This window comes from Penicillium hordei, assembly GCF_028827395.1.
Source record: "Penicillium hordei strain IBT 12815 chromosome Unknown utg000004l_segment0_segment0, whole genome shotgun sequence".
Taxonomy (NCBI): Eukaryota; Fungi; Ascomycota; class Eurotiomycetes; order Eurotiales; family Aspergillaceae; genus Penicillium; species Penicillium hordei.
In genome coordinates, this window is record NW_026623145.1 from 2,833,002 (window position 1) to 2,856,068 (window position 23,067).

At 46.1% G+C, this 23,067-nt stretch overlaps 11 protein-coding genes across 11 annotated transcripts; 6 read left to right on the forward strand and 5 right to left on the reverse strand.

Annotated features, from left to right (window-relative positions):
- Positions 1-506: 506 nt before the first annotated feature.
- N7537_008274 (uncharacterized protein) lies at positions 507-2,274 on the reverse strand (the record flags this gene model as incomplete). Its single annotated transcript, XM_056899329.1, has 4 exons — positions 507-891; positions 957-1,500; positions 1,559-1,955; positions 2,023-2,274. 4 exons carry the CDS (start codon positions 2,272-2,274, stop codon positions 507-509), a joined length of 1,578 nt encoding a protein of 525 aa, XP_056751405.1.
- Positions 2,275-4,314: 2,040 nt separating this feature from the next.
- N7537_008275 (purple acid phosphatase family protein) lies at positions 4,315-5,865 on the forward strand (the record flags this gene model as incomplete). The annotated part of the gene is made up of 2 exons (XM_056899330.1): positions 4,315-4,447; positions 4,505-5,865. 2 exons carry the CDS (start codon positions 4,315-4,317, stop codon positions 5,863-5,865), a joined length of 1,494 nt encoding a protein of 497 aa, XP_056751406.1.
- A 360-nt stretch (positions 5,866-6,225) lies between these two features.
- N7537_008276 (uncharacterized protein) lies at positions 6,226-7,646 on the reverse strand (the record flags this gene model as incomplete). The annotated part of the gene is made up of 5 exons (XM_056899331.1): positions 6,226-6,672; positions 6,755-6,963; positions 7,020-7,159; positions 7,216-7,442; positions 7,512-7,646. The coding sequence occupies 5 exons, from the start codon at positions 7,644-7,646 to the stop codon at positions 6,226-6,228; spliced, it is 1,158 nt and encodes a 385-aa protein (XP_056751407.1).
- A 644-nt stretch (positions 7,647-8,290) lies between these two features.
- Positions 8,291-10,216, forward strand: N7537_008277 (GMC family oxidoreductase; the record flags this gene model as incomplete). Its single annotated transcript, XM_056899332.1, has 3 exons — positions 8,291-8,321; positions 8,496-9,209; positions 9,267-10,216. 3 exons carry the CDS (start codon positions 8,291-8,293, stop codon positions 10,214-10,216), a joined length of 1,695 nt encoding a protein of 564 aa, XP_056751408.1.
- Positions 10,217-12,056: 1,840 nt separating this feature from the next.
- On the reverse strand, positions 12,057-12,710 carry N7537_008278 (glutathione S-transferase family protein; the record flags this gene model as incomplete). The annotated part of the gene is made up of 1 exon (XM_056899333.1): positions 12,057-12,710. The coding sequence occupies one exon, from the start codon at positions 12,708-12,710 to the stop codon at positions 12,057-12,059; it is 654 nt and encodes a 217-aa protein (XP_056751409.1).
- An 815-nt stretch (positions 12,711-13,525) lies between these two features.
- N7537_008279 (SRPBCC family protein) lies at positions 13,526-14,008 on the forward strand (the record flags this gene model as incomplete). The annotated part of the gene is made up of 1 exon (XM_056899334.1): positions 13,526-14,008. One exon carries the CDS (start codon positions 13,526-13,528, stop codon positions 14,006-14,008), a length of 483 nt encoding a protein of 160 aa, XP_056751410.1.
- Positions 14,009-15,976: 1,968 nt separating this feature from the next.
- Positions 15,977-16,833, forward strand: N7537_008280 (uncharacterized protein; the record flags this gene model as incomplete). The annotated part of the gene is made up of 3 exons (XM_056899335.1): positions 15,977-16,409; positions 16,468-16,676; positions 16,744-16,833. 3 exons carry the CDS (start codon positions 15,977-15,979, stop codon positions 16,831-16,833), a joined length of 732 nt encoding a protein of 243 aa, XP_056751411.1.
- Positions 16,834-17,140: 307 nt separating this feature from the next.
- On the reverse strand, positions 17,141-18,046 carry N7537_008281 (uncharacterized protein; the record flags this gene model as incomplete). The annotated part of the gene is made up of 1 exon (XM_056899336.1): positions 17,141-18,046. The coding sequence occupies one exon, from the start codon at positions 18,044-18,046 to the stop codon at positions 17,141-17,143; it is 906 nt and encodes a 301-aa protein (XP_056751412.1).
- Positions 18,047-18,547: 501 nt separating this feature from the next.
- On the forward strand, positions 18,548-19,188 carry N7537_008282 (hemerythrin domain-containing protein; the record flags this gene model as incomplete). The annotated part of the gene is made up of 3 exons (XM_056899337.1): positions 18,548-18,634; positions 18,694-18,837; positions 18,904-19,188. 3 exons carry the CDS (start codon positions 18,548-18,550, stop codon positions 19,186-19,188), a joined length of 516 nt encoding a protein of 171 aa, XP_056751413.1.
- Positions 19,189-19,618: 430 nt separating this feature from the next.
- N7537_008283 (uncharacterized protein) lies at positions 19,619-20,129 on the forward strand (the record flags this gene model as incomplete). Its single annotated transcript, XM_056899338.1, has 2 exons — positions 19,619-19,703; positions 19,765-20,129. 2 exons carry the CDS (start codon positions 19,619-19,621, stop codon positions 20,127-20,129), a joined length of 450 nt encoding a protein of 149 aa, XP_056751414.1.
- Positions 20,130-20,373: 244 nt separating this feature from the next.
- On the reverse strand, positions 20,374-20,836 carry N7537_008284 (uncharacterized protein; the record flags this gene model as incomplete). The annotated part of the gene is made up of 2 exons (XM_056899339.1): positions 20,374-20,788; positions 20,826-20,836. The coding sequence occupies 2 exons, from the start codon at positions 20,834-20,836 to the stop codon at positions 20,374-20,376; spliced, it is 426 nt and encodes a 141-aa protein (XP_056751415.1).
- Between the last annotated feature and the right edge of the window lie 2,231 nt (positions 20,837-23,067).

A 23,067-nucleotide genomic window follows, 5' to 3' on the forward strand; every position in this document is an offset into this window, starting at 1 on the left:
TCAGCCGTACTTAAGCCACACGCCGGTGAGTTAGTAGTTGGGTGGGTGACCACCAGCGAATCCTCACTGTTGTATGTTTTTTTATTTTCTTTTTGTATATATTTTTGCTGGCTCGGTGTAGGAGGAGACGGGGTTGAAGGGAAGACCAAGCTTGCCCGTTTTCTAATTCAATACTTAACCAATTTGCAGTGGCTCCTTATATCCTTAATAGTTTGTGAGGCAATTTTGTTTGAACCATGTGCAGAGAGCAGGACATGATATTATCAAAAGATACGGACCGTTTAGAATAAATTGCCCTGTATGGTGAATGAAGTACACCCAACGAGGGAGGACCTTTCTTCATCTGACGGTGTTGTTTCTGAATATTTCGAGCACGTGGACGCCGCTAAAACAAATCTATCTATGTGTATATCTATCCCCTGGGTTTACATTGTCCGCGCCAACTCTCCAATCTAGACCTGCAGTCATCATATAAAAGCGCGTAGTTGCACCTTGAAACTTTCCCCTCAATATACGTACTCAAAATTCGGGTTTTGTATGTCAGTCAAATCAGCGAAGGCCGTGGAATCGGCCATGAGCTCAAACTCGCCTCCTCTCTCCCGTAATTCATTGCGCATTTTCTCCTTTCGTCGGTTCTCCCAAATGAAGGCGTAGCGGAGCACAAAGAAAAGCATGAGCTCAAGGCAGTTGGCAACCAGCAGGGAGCCAATGCCCAAGGGGTATGCCGGCGCTTGCTCAGATTTGTAAAAGAAGGGACTAGCAATGTTGCCGATGCATGCTCCAAACCATATCATACCGGATACGATCATTTTCTTGGACTGCCCACCGGTATTGGAGGTAATAAGGGAAAGGGATATCACGAAGGAGGCTTGATAGGACCCAGTGAGATAGCTGGATATTGGGGGGATTGATCAGTTACTGCCTTGAAATCAAATACATCAGTTAGATAGACTTACAAGCAGATCAGTCGGCCGACGTACGCATTGTCGGGGGCAAGTAAGAAACCGAGGGCACCCGCAATAGTGGGGACCATGAACAGTGCGCAGACTAGAGTACGGCTATTCTTTGGCATGTATTGGTTGGCGTATCCTCCAAGCACAATCCAAATGACCACGATTACTCCCTGGGGTATACCAAGAAGTGCCGTATTGAGTGTATCGAACCCGAGGCCTTGGATGACCAAAGTGGAAAAGTTGGAGATTCCGCCGTTTGGAACGTTGGAAAGGAAGCCCAAGATGGTGAATAGCCAAGTCTTATAATCGAGATATGCCTCTTTGATCTGACCCCAGTTAATTTTCCGTCCCTCAATACCGGTTTGATTGGATCGCAGTCGCGCAATCATCATAAGCTTCTCATCACGAGTGAAGCCCCAGAAGGTTGCTGGCGAGTTAGGCAATAGTAGGGCCAGTGCAATTCCCCAGGCAGCGCAAACAGCGCCGATGATGAGAAACTCGTAACGCCAGGATTGAAGATCGCCTTTGATATTGCCGATTCCGTAACCTAGAGAGCACAATCAGCGTTTGCTACTCAATTCAGTGTAATAATGCATGAAATCTACCAATAAGACCGCCGCCGGCGATACCGATGCCATTCCATAAATAGTACCCCGAAATACGCCAAGGTTGCTCGGCCCGAGTATAGTATGTAGAGACGACAAGCATAAATGCAGGGTCAGCAATAGCCTCAAACGCGCCGGAAATGATCCGCAGTGCCGCAAGTGTTGCGAAGTTATGTGATGCAGCCTCGCACATGAGAACCACGCCCCACATGAAGATATTGAAGGCGAGATACCAAGCCATCCGGCTGCGTTGCATAAGGAGATTAGACGGGATTGCCCAAACTAACCATCCAAAGTAGAAGATACTTGACAGCCACGAGTATTCTGAACCGGACAGATTGAGGTCATCTTTGATACCAAAGATTGCTGCGTACGAAAGTGTCGTCTTGTCGACATACTGTTAGAGACAGATGATGTTAGTTGTGATCTGTCTGAGTATAGCGAGCTTGAGACGACCAACATACATAGAAGAAGTAGCATATGCCAAGAAGTGGAATGAGGTGCAAGTCAAGCTTCCGTTTCAACCTCTTTTCTGCCTCTTTGTCGATGGCCTCATCATTAGGATATCTCTGGATTGCTTCAATATATAATTCACTATCCTCTCCTTGGTTGATTTTGCCTGCCACCGATAACTTGAGGTTCTCCTCTATGTGCTGGACATCATGTCCGCTTTGCGGCTCCAGTACCTCTGCGAGGTTTTCCTTCTTATCTGCCATGCCGAAGTGCCAGGTTTCTTATTCAAGGTCGGTACTAATCGATGTAATCATGGAAGGGGTGTTGAAGAATCACGATTTACCAGTAACAACACATTGGACGACCAGCATAATATAAAGGCAATGCTTGAAAAGCCGGTAATCGGCAATCGAAGTTGAGCCCCACCGCCATTGGTGGAATAAATTTCGCGGGGATGTGGGATTAGCGCAAGAATTGGGGTCAAGTCACTAGGGCGACTTTGCTTGACTGTGTACACTGTGATGAACGATCTGTATGGAACATGGGGTGATTTGACAAGGTTTGATGAATTTCTTTGAGTTTGCGCTTGTGCTGTTCAAGGCAAATACTTGTGATCATGAGAGTAGAAAAGGCATTTATTTTTGCTAAGTTTTCAAGCTGTAGTGAAATCGGATAATCTCCGAATGTTGATGCCAAGAACGGTTACAATACGAAAGCTGACGATGTCATTCCTCGCTCGTACCAATTCCAAGGTTTATCCGGTGATGGAGTACATATTACAGCTATGTGCCCCGTTAGGATATCTAAAAGATCTTGAAATAGGTGTATGTTTTTTGACTAGAACATCCATAGCATATGGAGATAGGAAATGCGCATACGGGGCCTTGAGCTGCTATAGGCGACCACAATGTGATATAAACATATGAATTCCGTGCCGATGCAGTCAGAGCCTTTTGGGTTTCCGATTGTGGATCAGGTGCAAATATATATCTGTGGAGGAATGGGGGAATTGCGTCAGCAACGTGGGGGCCGGGGAATTCTCCAGATGGGCTACTGCCGAGCAATGGTAATGGCCGGGAATAATTGCCGAGTAATAGCTTCGTGCAGCCTCAATATCCATAATGAACCTTTTCAGCGATTGGTGGCAGAGATCGGCATATGAATCAGTCCTTCGGTGTTTGGATGCTGCCAATAGTCACAGGAACTGGCAACCATAGTACTAAGCGATCCACCCGATAAACCATAAAATGACTCCAACAAGGTCACTAGGGAATTTAGCAGACTGAGGAAGTTGCCTCTTATCCCTGTCGTCCTAGGCGGTTACTAAGGTTTCCAAGGCAGAAAATTAATAAGCCAGCCACCCGCCCCCAGAGCTGGGGCCAAGTGGCCGGTTTTCGCCAAGAAACCAACCCCTTTAACTCAGTTTCTTGGCAATGGCTAGGGCTAGCTGCTTATCTCAATCTTTCGCACTCTTGGATCGCCTTTAGATCAGCTACATATACTCTGTAGTTGTATCAATATGATAGAAATCTTAGATGATACCAGCATACGGTAATGTTGTATTTGGGTTTGGTCGTCTAGGTGCTTCTACGCCATATCGTTTGCAACAAGACGATGTCTGATACCGTTTTTGGATTGCTCGATTGTTACTGGCACTGACAGCTGGGATACAAGATGCGATGGCTGGATGCATGTGATTGATCTTCGTAAATGGTAGTTGTTCGGTTGTGGTAAGTCACATCCCCCTGGGCATCTAGAGATATCAAGTTACGGTCCTGATGAAGAGAAAAATTGACAAGGATATCCGGAGGCAGAGATGGGACCGGCTCCCTTTAATCTATGCGACATGCTTCAGGAATTCATAATCAGCAATCAAGTGCGCAAATTAACCAATTCAGCGATATTCTCTGGAAATCCAACCGATCCTCCCTGTTGTTACACGTGCACACTAAGCCTCGGCCAATAAATAACCTCCGATATCCACACCCGTCGCCGAAAGTCGATCCATCTCCGAATTTTCGCTCTCTATTTTATCTGCCCTAAACCTAAACTGCTGTAGTGGATTTTTGTGCCAAACGAAACTCGTGGATTAAGGTGATAATGCATAAAAACGATCTGCAGTCTGAGCGACGTGCGTTACATTTCGCGCATGATTGGCCCTGATTGCATTCCATCGAACGCGAGTACGTGATGTTTATGGTACCTGGGCCGAGGCACGAAATTATATATAGAGCCGAATCAAGAAGCTTCTATGACAGAGTGCTGAGATCTCCAATCCTGTAAATAAATTACATTATTCGGCCATGGGTGGAATTTCGTCGCTCAAATTGCTGCCCCTTGTGGCTAGCTGCGCCTTTGCTGGTGTCAAATATCCTGAGATTCCGACGGATTTGACTACACCATTCCAACAGCGATTGACAGTCTATGGACCTGATGGTAAGAAGGCTGCTAGATATAGTGAATTTGAATGAGGACTTACTTATTCGTCTCTAGCTGTGTCTGTTGGTTGGAATACCTATGGACAACTAGAACAGAGTTGCGTCAGTTATGGCTTGTCAGAGAGCAACCTGAACACCAAAGCTTGCTCGTCTTCGTCGACCACCTACGACCCCTCTCGGACGTGGTCCAATGTCGCTGTCCTAACAGGCCTGGCACCCGCAACAACCTACTACTATAAGATCGAGTCCACGAACTCGACCGTAGGCCATTTCCTCAGCCCTCGCACGCCTGGCGATAAAACCGCGTTCAACATGGATGTGGTGATTGATCTAGGTGTCTACGGCAAAAACGGCTTCACATCCAAAAGCACCAAGAAGGACACTATTCCAGTAGTCGAGCCAGAACTAAACCACACCACAATCGGTCGCCTCGCGAAAACTATCGACGACTACGAGCTTGTCATCCACCCAGGAGACTTCGCTTACGCCGACGACTGGTATCTCAAATTCGCAAACTTGTTCGATGGCAAAGAAGCCTACGAGGCTATCATCGAACAATTCTACGACCAACTCGCACCAATCGCAGGCCGCAAGCCCTACATGGCCAGTCCAGGAAACCACGAAGCAGACTGTTCCGAGATTCCATACTTGAACGGCCTCTGCCCCAAGGGCCAAAACAACTTCACTGAGTTCATGCACCGCTACGAGAAAACTATGCCACAGTCTTATATTTCCTCGTCATCCAACACAACAGCCCAAACCCTGGCCCGAACGGCCCGCAACCTTTCAAACCCGCCATTTTGGTATTCCTTCGAATACGGCATGGCCCACGTTGTAATGATCGATACTGAAACAGATTTCCCCGATGCACCAAGCGGCAAAGATGGCTCTGCTAAGCTGAACGGTGGGCCATTTGGCACTCCGAACCAGCAGCTCGATTTCCTCAAGGCTGATCTCGCGTCAGTCGACCGCTCTGTCACGCCCTGGCTAATTGTCGCTGGACACAGACCGTGGTACTCAACAGGAGGGTCATCAAACGTCTGTGGTCCCTGTCAAGAGGCGTTTGAAGGCCTGTTTTACCAGTACGGCGTTGACCTTGGTGTTTTCGGCCATGTACACAACTCGCAGCGATTTGCGCCTGTTGTTAATGGTACTGCCGACCCCAATGGTACGAAGGACCCTAAGGCGCCCATGTATATTGTTGCTGGTGGTCCGGGTAATATTGAGGGTCTGAGCTCCATCGGCAGCAAGCCTGATTATACGGAGTTTGCCTATGCCGATGACTATAGCTACAGCACGCTTAGGTTTTTGGATGAGCAGAACTTGCAGGTTGACTTTGTGAGGTCTTCTACTGGCGAGATATTGGATTCTAGTACTTTGTATAAGAAGCATGCGACGGATTTTGTAGACCAGTGATAGAAGATTTGGGATGATATATATATCGCGTGTGACAAGCGAAGGTTGTGTTAATGAAATGGGGTGTATTTTAATATTTCTATTTCAATATTTTCAGCACCAAGGAGAATATGTAATATGAAGACTTATTATTCTGGCCATTAAAGAGTGGAATTCTATAAGAAAACTAGTATGTGAAGAAATAACTCGAAGAAATAAAGAGGGAAACGCCGTTAATGCCAATGTTCTCACATGCCATCCAATACCCACAAAAATCCATCCCATAATTATATGCGTCTTGGCCATGTCTATATTCTATATTCATCAAGGGTCTAATATAACTGATTATACAAGTACAACATCTCATGTTATATGCCGTTCTCATCGATGCGACAACTGACTCCCCCATTCCTTCGGGGGTGTCGTCGAGCCGCCCGCGCCGGACCCCTCCTCGAGGATCCATGGCTCACTGCGCACGACAGTCTCCGAGACCACAGTAATATCCTTCGAAGAAGGCTCTGACTGAGCGAGAATATGCTCATCACTGCCCCATGCTGAAGTTTGCATATGAGTTGGCGCAGCAGCGTTCGTCTTACTCTTCTTGGTATCGCCTTCGCCGCGGTTTGTCAAGGTCTTTAAACCTCGACTGGAGAGCTGATATGGGTGTCCTGATGTCTTCCCCGAGGAACTGAAGAGTTGGGAGAGACCGATCTTCTTGAAGCCCCTGCGGATAAGTGGTTGGATGATGGGTAGGTTGGAGACCACAATTGAGACAAAAGTCTCACGACAGGCCCATTTAGAGCCAGATACAGCTCCATCGGGGGTGTTCTATAGTATATGTGTCAGATACATGGCAAGTAATAAGCGTGCGTGTTTCTGTATAGGTATATCATTATTGCATGGTACATACCCTCATAATCGTAGCAGCCCGAATAACACCCGCTATCATGACAAATGTGGCACCGGAGAAGAGAACCATAAGAGGGATCTTTCGTTTCAGGTTGAGGTTAACAGTCCAGAGAAGGGGGAGCGGGATTGAGAGAAGGTAGATGTCGGTGAGAATGTTGAGTACCACGACAACGAAAACGTAAACGCGTGAGTGGGTTGGCTGACAGAGATCTGTGCAAATATAGTAAGATAAGAATGCCATTGTATCTGATAACTGTGGAACTCACTACCGGGGTCAGGATAAATCTGCCAAAACGCATGGAATGGCTGGCATGACAGTAGGAGGGACAATGCTGTTGCGATGTATGTCACACCTAAAATAATATATCCCATCCGAACTCGCGTGGGGAGATGGTGGAGACCAGTCCTATAATATGCTTAGCGCATTGGTTCATTATATTCAAGTTGATCTGTGAAGCGCACGTCAATCGAGAGTAGAAAACTGCCAAGCTAAATTTGACTAGCCAGAGAATAGCAACGTATAATGACCATCCAATGATCTGGATTTTGGATCCAGCAACACGATGGGACCACTCAGTCGAATTGGGGTCGAGCTTTGCCCGCTGCTCAGGTGTCATGTAGCTGTTAGTCAGGCCCTCGAATTTGGCACCGACGAGATACGCCGCTACTGTTTCGAGAACAAAGAAGACCTGCGGAAGAAAATTATGTTAATTGTAACTTCATTCAATGGTGTTTAGAAGGTAGTCGAAACAACGTACTCCTGCCAATGGCATAAGATAATCGTCCAGTTGGAAATTGGCCGGTCCAACGAGCTTCCATCGTACACCGATACGCACTAAAATTATAACTAGACCCAGGGACAATAATGTCCATGCCTCGGCGTTATCAGCCATTCTTGCAAGTCAGCAAAACAGAGCACAGAATAACGGAAGATGGACACGGGAGTTGGAAGGGATTAAAAAGAAAGGATCCAGCCAAACCGGCCCACTGGGAATCCTAAGAACGTGAAGATCTACTACGGAGTATCATGTAACGTTATCCAACTAGCTTGTCAGGCTAACTAGTTACGTAGTACGAGTACCTAGGTAGTCAACCCCCTGGAAGATCATCCATGTTAATTTGCGTCATATCCACCCTGGCCCACCAGATCCACCCCGCTCAAGTCATAGGAGGGGCGGACCCTATAATTGGCGCGGGCCCGACTATCCGTGTGTCCGACACGGGAGGCACCTGGAAACCGTTACAGACGTTGGTGGGGATCTGTTACGAGCCAACATCCAAGGTTATCATTGGGCAATTCACGAAGCACATTGCTCAAGACGTTATCCAGCTTCAAGAATACTTTAGATTACCACATTAGGAATAGATCCCCCACCCCACTTATTGTCATCTCCGCTGTTCTCCGGTAGAAATTACATATTTATTTATTCTTCCTCCCTAATACCTTCAAACTCAAGTTTGTTCATTGCTGTTCGTATTTTGGGTTGATTTCACCTCCATTCGACATCTGCACCGTCTCACCAGGTCATTGTGCAATATGTCCATCTTTGACTTTATCATCGTCGGTGGTGAGTGATCTTCATTCAGCCCCAACTTCCTTGCCATTACCCCCACTACGGGCCTCGTTATAGCAAATGGAAAAATCCAACTTCTATAATAAGACCTAATCCCCCTCCCCGAACACAAAGCAACCAACCATCCACGCAATTCACAAAATTAAGCCCATCTAACGCATCTCACAGCTGGCCCGTCCGGCTGCGCCCTCGCCGCTGGCCTCGCTAATTCGACCGCCAAACCCCGCGTCCTCCTCCTCGAAGCAGGTGACAACAAGGAAGATCGCAACCTTCGCATCGACGGCCAGCGATGGCTCACCTTCCAGGACCAGTCAATGAATTGGGGATTTAAGACTACTCCGCAGGCGGACTGTAACAACCGTGAGATTGACTATAGTCGCGGCCGGTGCATGGGCGGCTCGAGCTCCATCAATTTCGGCGTGTACAGTATCGGCGCGCGGGACGATTACCAGGAGTGGGCGAGAATTGTTGGCGACGAGACTTTTGCATGGGGAGGTGTTCAGCAAAAGTTTAAGGACCTGGAGACGTTCCATGGAGAGATTCCCGAGGGCATAGATAGAAAGTATGTGGATCCGAAGATGGAGAACCATGGAACTGAGGGCCCGTTGCATGTGGGCTTTGCGCGGGAGTGGGAACGGGATTTAACAGAGCTCTTGGATGTCTTCGAGCAGGCTGGGTTCCCGTTGAACCCAGATCATAATTCAGGAAATCCGATTGGTATGTCGGTGCTGATTAGCTCGGCGCATAAGGGATTGCGCTCGACCGCAGGAGATTTGGTCAAGGAGAAACTGGATAATTTGACTATTATTACTGGTGCCCCTGTACAACGTGTGCTCCTGGAGGGCAAAAAGGCTGTGGGCATTGAGTCGAACGGGAATAAATGTAAAGATGCAACCTACCCTTCCTGCGAGTCAACCAGATACTAAAATTTGCGAACAGATTACGCCTCAAAGGAAGTCATTCTATCCGCCGGCTCGCTAAACGATCCCCGCATCCTGATGCACTCAGGCATAGGCCCCGCCGCCCAACTGCAGCAATATGAAATCCCCATCATCCATGACGTACCCGCCATTGGCCAGGGGCTCCGCGATCATTGCTTCGTGCCGATGGTTAACACTCGCACAGCAACCAGCACAGACCGAAAAGCTTTTTATGGCGACAAAGCCGTCATGGACGCCGCGCAGAAGCAATGGGAAGAAGACGGCACAGGCCCTTGGGCGAAATTTGCCTGCGAGTTGGGTATTGGCTGGTTCAAGCTAACCGAGCAGCTCGTTTCTACGCCGGAATTCAAGGCGCTCCCTGCAGACGAACAGAAGTATCTTCTACAGGAAACTGTGCCCCACTATGAGATCCTCACCCATTTCCCCGTTCACTGGGTCATTCCTGATTTCCCGACCGAGGCATTGAACTACTCCTGTCTGCTCGTCTTTTTGTTCAACGCGCAGACTCGCGGAGAAGTCACATTACAATCATCCGATCCTGACTCTCCGCTCTCTTTTAACCCTAAGTTCCTGGCCCATCCGTTCGATCGCCGACTGGCGATCGAGGCCTTGCGTGACTCGTTCCGTGTCGCCAAGCATGAATCCTACACAAAGGACAACGTGGCGGAGCTAGCAATGCCTAAGAGTGAGTCAGACGAGGATCTACTCGAATACTGGCGGCAGAACATCTCATCGAGCTGGCACATGACGGGAACAGTGAAAATGGGCATGAAGGACGACGTGGACGCGGTTGTGGACCCGGATTTCAGGGTGAAAGGTATTGAGAATCTGCGTGTGGCGGATATGTCCGTTGTGCCGGTGTTAGTGAATGCGCATGTGCAGGCCGTTGCATATGTCACTGGCGCAATTTGTGCAGAGAAGTTGGTGAGGGAGTATAGCCTTTCTTAGACTCAAATCTCCTTCCTATCAGCGTGGATGGGCGCTGGCTGCCACAAATCCCAACTCTACGGAAATGGTACATTTTGTATTTAATTCTTATATAAAAGGTGCATAGACGTAACATAGACCCACACATACATTTTGGCTAGTCTCATTGTTATCATAGCACTTCGGCATCCGGATGGAAATTTGAAACTATTAGGAGATAAAGCAGAATGTTGATCAAAATTTTTATTGATATCGAGATTATCGGAAGAAATATTCCTTCGGTCAATGGTCTCTCTGAAACCGCAAGGTTTCGGTTTTGTGGAAAGCCAACCTTGGAAAATGGTGCTTTTTTTTTGTTATCAAAAGTGGAGAATCTGCCAAGGTTTCTAGGTGTCGGTAAACTTAAAAATGATAATTTGGAGTCTCATTGCTGTAATATAAAGTGGGACAGCATAAATACATACATTAGATTATACCGGGTACTAACTATATACCAGGTACATGCACTAACTAGCGTGGTCCCACTGACTTACCAATTGAGTAGGTGGTATGAAATCGTGTGTTGTAGGAAATCCACGTGTATGCACATCAAATCCAGTTAAAATCAAAGGATCGCCAGGGAGAAATTGCTTCGAAACATTTTGGGTTTCTAAAAGGGTTCTAAACTAGTGAGACGTCTTCGTATTTAGGGTTATCCTCGGATGACTAGCATTATATAATTATGCTTTGGGACCTCTCGTGCACAGATGCTATTGTCTAAGCGAATCAACCCAGGAGCATAAATTCATCGAAATTATTGAGGTTGACAAGTAAGTGCGGTTTGGTTGACTGTACCCACCTATATGTACTCTAGTGGAGCCAGTAATAGTATTAGGCGATCCGAGAGTTCTCAATAATACATACTTATCAGCTAAACACAGTACGGAGTAGTCTGTCCACGAGTACATGTTTTGTAGGCTCCTTATTAGAGTGGGGATAAGCACTTAGTTCAATAATAGTCGTTAACCGAGCGCCTAACCTAGCGAATAGTACGGAGTACGGAGTATGAGAACTATAATTAGACTGTGACAAAACCCGAATGTATGTGTCGAAGAGCCCCACCCAGGTACGAACCCAGGGCCCATTGTGCGGGCTCGCCCCGTTAGGTCCAAGAAACCCAACTTTGCACAAAGATCAGGTCTTGACAGTCATCAAACCGCTAATTGATCCCGGTAAGACACTGTTATTTACCACTGTTCTATGCTGTAGTCCCATCACCTCCATCAAGATGTTAAACTAAACCACATAGGAAATCTAAGAAAATTATTTCCAATAGCGAGAAAGCACATATTATGGAGAAGAAGCCAAGCCATCTGCCCTACATAGTGCCTTGTGCCATCAAATCCAGAAATCCAGTGTAAATAGTCCAGAAAACAGCAAAGACCGATTAGGGCTACCTACCCACCCTACACTCGCCTATATCTGCAGGCCACCGTAGAACACCGTAGGCAATCTCCGTTGACTGTCATGATCCATATCCAAATTGAGATATTTTATTCCCTCTGATTCCATAGATTGCACATCACAGATCTTGTATTCCAAGTCTTCTGCTATATATTTACCCCTCCATTCTATTCGTCACATACAACAAGTCATATCACATGCTATCACATGCTTGATGATCGTTATTGTTTGTGTTTGCTTTGTTTGCTCCTGATTGGTCATTGGCGCGCCCAGGTGGTTTGACGAAGCGGGTTTGCTACGACTATGGATTACTCTCACATGTAGTTCTAGCGACTTCTCCAATGAAGAAAACGTCAACAAGGCGTCAAGACATAAGAAGCAGGCAGTAATCCAGTTGTTCGGTATAATGAATGAACTATCACAGCTTCTTGGGTGCCTCAGACTTCACACCCAGCCCAGTGATCACCGAAGGCCTCGACTTCAACCTGTTCAGCCACGCATGAACATTGGAAAAGTCCTTTTCCAAATCAACCCTATCACTTGCCACCAAAGGCACAACTTCAAACCACGAAACAAAAACAAGATCCGCATAACTGCACTTGTCACCCACCAGATACTTGCGGTCCTGCAAGACTCCATTCAGCACACCTGAAACACGCCGAATCTCATTGATGTAACGATCAACAGCAGACTGCAGTTGTTCTCCATGATAGATTTTGAACCATACAGCCTGGCCAAAATACGGGCCCTGTCCCGATACCTGGAAATGAAGCCATTGTTTGGCATGGTAGAACTCGGGGGTATCGGCTTGGAAGCTGATCACTTTGTTGTTGTCGTATTTCTCGACCAGGTATTCGATGATTGCTCCAGATTCCCACAGAGTGATTCCTGTGTTAGGATCTTCAATCGCGGGGACTCGGCCGTTGGGGTTGATCTTTTCGTAGGCGGGCTGTTTCATCTCCGGAAATTCAAGGAGCTTAATTTCGTATGGAATTTTGAGTTCTGCGAGGACCATCACCACCTTTTTAGGATTAGCGCCTGCATGGTGGCCGTAGAGGATGATAGACTTCATGTTTGGTAGGAGAGGGTAACTAGTAGCAATTGTGTAGATGTAGTAGGTTGATAGATGGTGAGCTTTGGAAATCTCAGCAATTTAATATGATTAATTTTCTCTTAACCCGTATTCTATTTACCATACTTCGGTCTCGCCCTCGGGGTTAGATTATACAACAGCCCGAAGCTGACAAAAACCTTGGTCGCGGATTAATGTAACCGGTAAGCGAGCCGCCACTGTAAGCGAGCCGCTATCACATAGTAAATGCGATAAATTACAACATGATATTACAACAACGGTTGACTATATGAGCTTTTTCTTATAGCCTAATGCTTTTTATATGATATCTAGCCACTTGTTAGAGTTTAGGGAAATTAAATAAATTAATGACTAAGATATATATATATATTTCGAATTTAGAGATGTAATTTTCGATACCATACTAATCTAGGGTTTTGATTTATTCGAATCTGAGATAAACTACTAGAAATACTTATCAATACCTATCTAATAATAATAGAACCAAATTATATTGTGGTGGTTGAGATATCAAGTTGTAATTTGTCCCATTTACTATGTGTTTTGAAGCTGGCGGCTGGCTTACAGTGGCGGCTCACTTACCGAATACGTTAGTGTTCAGAGCCGAGATGTGTCATTCTTCGCTCTTCGGTCCTGTCTATGATGACTATGCCCGATACGACCTTCGAAATGATTCGATCTTGGCAACGCCTTAGAAATGAATATATATACATAATTTCATTTTTCTCTACATATATACCACCATTCAAAGTAGCCCATTTCACACATCTACTTCAAAGATTGACTCTATCACCATGTCTACAAATAACATCGCCTTCACCGCCCCCATCAACCCCGCTGGTGTGAGCCCAAAGCTCCGTCAAGACCAAATTTGGGCGGGGCTTCGCTTGAAAATCCGATCTGCAGAAACCTTCGTTCCGAAAGCCATCCAATCAACCACTGTGATCTCCGACTCAATAGATCCAACCACGGGGAACGAAGTCACTGTTCGCGAGGTCGTTTTTGTGGAGGATCAGCGCAAAGTCCAGGAGACCGTCACAGCATACGAGCCTTCCAGGGCTGTCTTTATCCAGCCTGATGGCAGCACCATTGTCAATATGGTTAGCGAGGACGCTGATGGGGAACTCCACATGACCTACACTTTTGAATGGAGACATCCTGGTGCCTCCAAGGAGGAACTCGCGGCGTTTTTGGAGAAGGAGAAGAAGATGAGTCGGATGGCTGTGGAGGGGACGATTACTGTTCTGCGGGAGTTTGCCAAGAATGGGAAGATCTGAGAGTCAACAAGTTGTAATTGTCTGATTATTGGTGTTTGTCACATAATACATGTATTGAGTTTTCTTTGATGATTCTAATGACTTTGGAAAGCCTGTCGGGATTGAGTAACTGTTTTGATGCATTATTGCTAGACAACCGGCCGCTAAATCCTTTAAGAAAACGTCCTGCGACGGTCAAATGTAATAAAAAAATTGTTTTGCTTTCGCCAATGTCTTCTGTGCAAATGAGTACGTATATACTTCCTGCGAGGCAGCAGGCTAGATACTAATACTAGTGCATCAATTACAATTCGGCATTGACTGTTCTCCACTGTGGTCACATGTTGTAAATGCATGTAGTAGATAGTCAACCATATAGGAGACTTTGACTCAAGTTAGGAACTAACAACCTCATCTCTGATGAGGCATCTTGATAGTTCCATCCTACCGTACTACAACAAGCAGAAGTGGAACCCGTCGGCATTGAGGGTCGCTAATGATCTCGGCATTGGCTACAGCCCCGAGGGGACCGATCTGTCAGCTAGGCGGGGCTCGCAAGTCGGCACGCCGACTCTCCGACTCGTGGTACATTGCATCGTAGTTTATGTCTATATTTAAATAAACAAAAGGAAATTGCTCGGAGCTGTTAACCTAAACTGTAAAAGATCTTCAATATGACTTCTATCTCGGTTGGCATTACCGGTATCACGGGCAAATTTGCCCGCTGTGTTGTTGGTCACCTTTTGAAGAACCCCAACATGACTATCAAGGGTTATTGTCGCGACCCAAGTAAACTTCTCGCTACCCCCCTTGCATGAATTAGCATCATCTAAGGTGAGTTAGACGACAAATCGGCCTTGCAAACCTTTGCCAAAGGGAACAATATGATGGGTTGCTGTTATCTCGGTGACCACAATCTCATGATCAACGGTCAAAAGTCGCTGATCGATGCCTGTGAGTCCGAGGGAGTCGGTCATTATGTGACAAGCGACTATAACCTGGATTTCACGAGGCTAGAGCTTTGACAGGTTCCCGCGAAGGACCCCATGAAGCAAGCACATTCACGAATATCTGAAGAACAGGAACATCCAAGGAGTCCATATGTTGAGTGGTGTTTTCACGGAAATTTTCTTCACCACTTTCTTCCATTCGTAAAATGCGAAGGAATTCTCGTTCTTGTATTGGGATTCTAGCGAGGAGAAGTGGGAGTCAACAAGCTACGACAATGTGGCCTAGTTCGTCGCAGATGTCGCCTAAGATCCTGCTGCGGCTGGTGTAGAGAGATGCGAGTCCTTCCTTCTCAATTCATATATTTGGAATGAGATACTAACTTTGATAGTCCTCGGCGATCGCAAGAGCGTTTTTACAAATTGCTAACGGCATTCGGGAACTAGTACAAGCTCAAGCCACAGTTGAACAGACTTGGATCTCTGGAAGGTCTCCACACACATATGCAAGTCAGAGATAGTGACCCAAGAAACTTTATAGAATAGATTTCTCTGTAAGTTTCTCAAGTTCGTGAAGTCAAACTTAAGAATTTTACCATGTCTGGGGGTTTCCAGGTTCTATAAGTTTCACTGCACCAAAGGGCAGACTTATCTCACTCCCGATGTCAATGCTTCGAAATATGGTGAAATCCTACGACTGACCTTTGACGACTTTTTCAAACATAATTCTCTAGAGTCTTTCTCAACTGCATCGTGGGGTGTTGGTTCGTAAGTATCGACATAGTCATGGGGGCTGCATAATGCACGCTGCATTTTACAATTGGGTTCACCGTACACATGAACGTAAACAGCAACGGGAAAATAAAAAACTTTCTAGAATAGTCCGATTAAATAGCGGCATTACAAATTATCCACGTATTGTGAGTAGTTGTGACATAGAGGTAGTGATGATGTCATTTGACCGGAAACCTTTTCTATATAAAGAGATTTTGCTGCCTCCCAAAAAGTTCAATTTCAATTTACTTTTGATACGTGTTCCAGAATGCCAAGATCAATTGCAATCATTGCCGGTGCAGGGCCAGGAACTGGTAGCGCCATTGCCCGCCGGTTCGCCAAGGCCTACCCAGTGGTACTTCTTGCTCGATCGCAATCATCCCTTGACCCTTTGATTGCTCAAATTACGCAAAGCGGGGGCTCTGCAATTGGTGTGCCTACGGATGTCAGCAACTCCGCAAGCATGACTTCGACAATGGACCAAGTCAAGGCCAAGTTTGGTTCTGATGTGACAATCGCCGCGGCCATTTACAACGTGGCGAGCAAGTTCACGAGAAAACCCTTCCTGGAACAAAGCCAGGAAGACTTCCTCGGCAGCCTTGAGCCATCCGTCAAGGGTGCTTTCAACTTCGCCCAAGCTACACTGCCCCTAATGCTCAATCCCCCAAAGGGGCAGTCTCCACCCACTCTCATTTTCACCGGTACCGGATACTTTTTCTTAATTTGTTTACTAAAATATTTCCTTACTGATTTGGATAGGCGCAACGGCTGCAATGAAAGGTGGCTCCGGGCTTTCTGGGTTTGCGATGAGCAAGTTTGGAATCCGTGCTATGTCCCAGTCTCTCGCGCGAGAGTTCGGCCCGAAGGGTGTTCATGTCTCACATGCGATCATTGATGGCGTCATTAACACCGAGAAGACAAAGGGTTATCTTGATGATGTCCCAGATGGAAAAATTGATCCTGAAGGGGTAAGTGAAATTAGATCTCACTGCAGCTAATCCTCACATTAAATCCTCACACTAATCACAATCACAGATTGCGGAATCTTACTGGTTTCTGCACTCGCAGCCTAGGACTTCGTTGACTCACGAGATCGATCTCAGACCATATGTAGAGACCTGGTAAGGTACTGAAGATTGAATAGGACGATTGCCTTTACAATCGGTTGTTCTTGGTTGAGAGTGATGTAGACGTTAAAAGGCAAATCAATGGAAAGCGTATACAGCTAGAGCTTGATATATTCCATGCCAAATTAGGATTTAAAATTTCAAAATTAAAATACATAAATATGATATCTTTACAGTAGTGAGAAACCTGAGTGACATGTCACTAACCCAAGTCAGCACCGACCACAGTATCACCCACAATTAACAGAATGCCGTCTCTAGTTAGACAGATGTCCAACCCCAACCGATGGACAGACACTCATCACTCATGCCTTGTTCTTGTGCTCTCGGAAGAAATCCTCGACCTTGGTCCAAGTCACGTCGGGATATCGGTCATTATCGAGCGGGTCAAGTTTCCCGGCCCCAGAAAACATGTTCGCCATGTACTGCATGCCCTGCCAAGCAGGGAACACATCATTCTCACCACCAAACAGACGCATAACCCGGATCATGAACTCTATGGATCCCACAGTTCCCATCCAGCCGGGCTTGTATGGCACACCTTCGACATTGCTCTGTGCCTGGGCGATATCCTTCACAGTGACAGTGTCACTAGCGATGCGGAGAAAATTGGGCGTGGGATTGGGGTCTGCAGCCACAGCAGCAGTGTACGCAGCCGTGTCCGCCATGGTGGTGAAATCAAGCAGTTGTGTGGTCTTCCCGATATAGGCGACCTTGCGGCTCTTGTGATTGATCATTGGCGACTCGCCGACCATGAGATCCATGAAGCCGCCGTTGAGGATACTCGTCCATTTGATACCGGACCTTCTCAACTGGACATGAAACCCGCGGCGTAGATCAAGGTTGCGGTTGGATCCAGGCTTTGTCTTGGTGAAGTCCAAGGAGAAGTCCGAAGGGATGAATCTCGGCACCTTGGCGGCTACAGAGGCCTCGAGGAGCTTGCTCTGAACGCCGTGTATGACATCCCCCAATCCCTGGAGCGTAGACACAACACATGTAGCTCCATCCAGTTCGCGCGTGAGAGCCGGGACCGTCAAGAGATCCACCGCAGCTATGGTCACGCCGGCGTCGCGGAGCCTTTGAGTGCGGGAGGGATCGGTGTTGGGGCGGACAAGTGCTTTCACAGCCACACCTCGTTTGATCAGTGCCATTGCAACAAGTTGGCCTAAACCACCGGCGGCACCGGCGACGGCGACAAATGGTGAAATCATTTTGCTTTAATCAGTTAAGATAGATTTGCGAAGTAATGATCAAACGTAAAAAGAGAAATTGATATTCCTGGGAATTGTTGGAAGCACTCTAAGAGCGAAAGAGCTTTTGTTATCTGTATCAATAAGTTTAAGCTACTCGATTACCACGCAAAATTTGCCTTTTGAATTCTCATCAACTCCAAGAGGCTCGCTGTTAACTTAGTCATGGTGGTGGTTCGGGACTGAGATGAACCCCGGGCACCCGAAGTGGACACCGCACCCTCATAAGCAGAAATCTCTTGGAAGATGAAATATGGGAATTGATGCAGAATCTGATTATATCAACTCGGCCTATCGCCTTTATGCGATTACCGATTTACCAATCCCGTTCTCGGTTCCTATATCAAGCAAGCCCCCAGGACCTGGATTCAAAGACCTGGTATTACATTAAAAAATAGTCATACAAGAGCCAGAGTATTGACAAGAGTTGTCCCGAGTATCTATCGACTTTCCTACTCTACAATGGCCGGTCACCCCTCCGGTCTTCCGCCCCTAAGCGACCATGAATTTAAGTTATACAACCGCATGGCGGATAAGATGCAGGGATTGGTGCGTACTTTGTCCGCAGCGTTTATACTTCAAAAAAATCGTGCTAATTAACTCCACAGCACCAATGGTTTCGAGTGCGATGGAACATAATCTACGACGTGGCAGATTCATCACGACGCCCCGCCGGTATGTCTATTAAGAGCTACCTTAACATGTGTTTGGAATTTTGTGAAAATCTCGAGACACACCACAAGATTGAAGAGGTTAGAGTTCATAGAACCAAGTCTCCCCTTGATTATACTTGGCTCAGTTGAGTAACAATTTTGCAGATCCGCGTCTTTCCATACCTTGCTCAGCGCATGCCTGCTTTTGCCAACAAGGATGAGTTGATTAAGCAGCATAAAGTAATTCATAAAGGACTCGAAAGACTCGAGTCGCATGTTCGCAATTGTCTACGAGGTAATGCCGACCTGCGATGGGATGAGATTAAAGATATCTTGGATTCGTTCGGAACGACACTCTGGGACCATTTGGACGACGAGGTCAGGGAACTGGGAGCTGCACAGACTCGGAAGTACTGGTCAAAGGAAGAAATGATGAGAATGCCGATGTGAATGGGTAGTATTATTGTATTATTGTCAATATTAAATATGCTAAAGGGTTTATCCCGAATGGAGATCTTTGCATTAGCTCCTCATTAATTATCTACGAGAAGGTAGCTTTTCATTCACATCGTGTTGGGACGGTGCTCGGTGTTTACTGTGCGATCTTACATACTATATGCCCGGTCCATACCGGCATTCGTAATTTTGGCAGTAATTTTGGTGGCGATGGTCTGTAACTCTGGTAATCCTATTACGTGGCCACCGTTACATGTAGTCGGGGCTCGGCATTGCCCTCGAGGCCGATATATTTAGGAGGTTTGGTCCACCAGGACCTTTTACCACCACCATTGACAAACATCTCCCATTCTATCTTATATCACTCTACAATCATAAGTGGATTCAGAGGAAATTTTCCCTGTCACTTCCGATCAAAAGTATCATGAAGCCTATCCCTATTATAGTGTGCGGCAAGTCTGCGCATGTTGCCGTTGGTGTGAAGGAAGGCATCAGACCAGCATATGAGGGTGAGCTATTGACTCCAGATAGTATTGTTTTGATTACTGCAAATAGCTGACCAACTGCAAGCGCTTCATATCGTTCAATCTTTGGAAGCTGGGGTGAGAGACATTCCATCCCTTTTGGACGGACTCAGTCCTCCGTCCAAGGAGTGGGCAAACCTTGGAACCCAAGAATACGGGAAAAAAGTCGCAGCAATTGTCGCTGGAGGTGGATACAACGATGCAGACTTTGAACAGCTACGAAAGGCTGGCGAGGGGAAAAGCAGTATACCGTGGCTGCGTCACGACATCAGCAAAGAGATTGACCCAAGGCAACCTAGGCCCAAAGCTGGGATTGAGTATGGCGAGCAGCTTGCAAAGAAGATAGTGAAGTGCTTAAAAGAATTGGAAAAAGATAAAAAGATGGATAAGGATGGTGTGCATTGGTTCTAGGCGATATCATACAACAATTTCTCTTGAATTTTACCTCAGCTTAACAGAATACATTCCAGCAGACTTTTAAAGGAAATCCCAAGCTGCCAAAGGAATAGTTCTACCTCGCATCTCCGGTATTTTCATCTAGTGACATTTTCTTTCTTGATTACACGGTCAAAAAGAGGGTGTGATCCATCTGGCTGAACTCCTGAATTCCATGCCTGATTTATTTTGATCAGCCCCGGCATGACGGCGTTCACCGTCACACCGGCCCTGCTTCAATGGAAGTACCGCGCACCAAGCCTATAATAGCCGCCTTTGATGAAGAATATACAGCGAGACCTGGTTCTGGCTCTTGGACCGTGAGGACGATATATGGATGATACGTCCACATCCAGATCTCCGCATATGAGGAAGGACGGCACGAGTGAGATAAAAGGCGGCGATAGAATTCGGTCGTCATGTCGTTAAGAAGATCGAATGGATAGATTCTAGTAATTTTGGCAAGGATGTCTATCTTTTCGAATTGACGAATGATGGAGCCCACACTTTCACGAATTTGTCGCTCGTTCGTGATATCGCAGACCAGGTAGCTTGCTTTGTCACCTTGGGATTGGATCAGAGATTGCACCTTTTGAAGCAAGTGTTCTTGGATTTCGAGAAGAACGACTTGGGTGCTTTAGTAAATGAAATTTATGGTAGCAAGGGTTTTACTGTGTGGCCATGATTCCATGAGTTTACTCCGCAAAATCCGTGCGAGGGAAAGAAACTATTCATGTACGACGGTGTAACTATAGCGCTCAATGCTCAATGCCTGATTTTATTGCCTTGGTGCCTTATTTCTGCCTGGCAGAAAAATAAAAATACGTGAATTACTATTACTGATTCCATTAATAAGCAATGTATACTGCCCGCGTTCCGCTAAGGTAGAATGAAAAAGAAGCTTTTGACCCTTATATAAATAGAGATATCTCCATGTTTTTGACGGTTAAAGGAGAAGAGAGGAAATGATTACGTAGTGGAAAGGTTTCAACGCCGAGAAATGGCCGTATACGTGAATTTGTATAGTGGGAATAGCTTCAGTTTTGACACTTGAAAGCCGCCAAAAATATAGAGATATCTCTATTTGTATAGAAATCAAAAGCTTTATTTTTCATTTGTATAGGATCAAAAGTTTCATTCTTAATATTTGACACTTGCAAACCGCCAAAAATATGGAGATGAAAAGCTTTATTTTGATGGGTTAACGGCACCTAGTTATTCCATGCCGAGTTGGTTACAGTACACTGTATGTCGAGGCCTGAAAGCGGTCTAAAACAAGGCTTAATTCAGGCGTAAGTCAGGCCAAAATAAGGCATTAAGGCATTAAATTCAGGCATTCGCATTGAGCGCTATACACCGTCGTAATTCATGTCTGCCCATCTATCACATTTGGGGTACATATTATCGGAAGATATTGCGGGGACTTGAAACCGCACCGGTCATTTTTATCTTGTAACTTGGAAGTCCTCTATTGGTCTGAAACACTGGTGATGGTTCACGAAGTGGAGAAAGGACCTGAGGGTTTAACCCGCAATTCAACCTCTTATATCCGGTGGGGAAATAGGCGGGCATACCAAACCCCAATAGATGAGAGTGACAGCCAGTATACAATTTGGCTGGAGGTTGGGTTATACGTGTTTCCCTTTCAACTAAATCCAGACTGGCCCTTCTTCTATGTTGTAAGTGCAGATACCTGGCAGTACATGAAAGATACAGCTGTCAAATAGGACCTCGAAAGATTTGTGTCGTTCAACTTAAGGGTCATTGACACTGTATGGGATGATCCAAATGGAAAATGGCAAGTAAAGCTTGATCAACAGATGCGGAGTCAACTTCCACAAGCAATGCATCGACCAATGACTAGAAACAGACAACGCTTCCACATGTCCAACGTGTAGAAGCAATTGGAAACACTAAATGGGTATGGCATTCTTTGTTTTATGAAATGGCGTCTTTGATATAAATTATCGTTTAATGAACTACACACGAACCAACAAACTTCCTGTTTTTCAGATTAATCGTAACGTTTGCTTACTACGAGCACAATTCCTGGGCGTTTTGTTGCCGAGATTGAGCACCTGGGATGGAAGGGGAATATTGAGGGCCTGTTCTAATTCTGAGCAGAAACTAAGTACCTGGAGCTGCCTTGCTTCAATGAATACGGTGGAATCTGCGAACATCATACTTTTTCAGTCTCTAAAGCTGGTCTATCTCTATAGAAGGTTTATAGATATAAACACCTACACCCCCCGGTTTCCTTTTTTTCCCTTTCCTTCCTCTCTCCCCCTTCTGCGCTACTCTTCCGTCTTTTTTTTCAGTACATAGCAGGTCCCCCTCTAACAACCCGTTTCCAAGTGAGACATCTATATTATTACCTTTTTGATACTATCAAATACTAATAACCCCATAGAATCAAACTTTAACCCATCTCTTCCTTTCTTTTTTCTCTTCTCTTCCTAGGAAGATAAATGAGTAATACCCTACTCTATTCCTATAAGAGCTATACTAATACCTCGAGCAGAGTATCTGCCGTCCCCGATATCGTTCATAGCGACGTGGAACTCATACCAGGCAGATTGGCTGAGTATACTATCTCCCTTCCTTGGGATACTGCGAGACGCGGCACCTATATCCGAACCAACCTCCTCGCAATCCTCTATAGCATGAAATTGAAGGTGAGCTAGTAGTGAGTACAACTATTACCTAGAATACTCGCCGCTTTGATATAGAAAACAGACAGAAAAGCACCCGCGCAGAGGCAGTCTTGATTTTTGTCACCGGAAAGTTAGGGAACGTATCGTGCATCTATTGCTAAGAGGGGAGGGAATTTTCCCCTTGTGCGTTCGAAGCCGGGATTGTGGCATGCTAGGAGCGTGCGCTAACTGCTAGTGGTCAATTCCTGCTCGCAGATGAT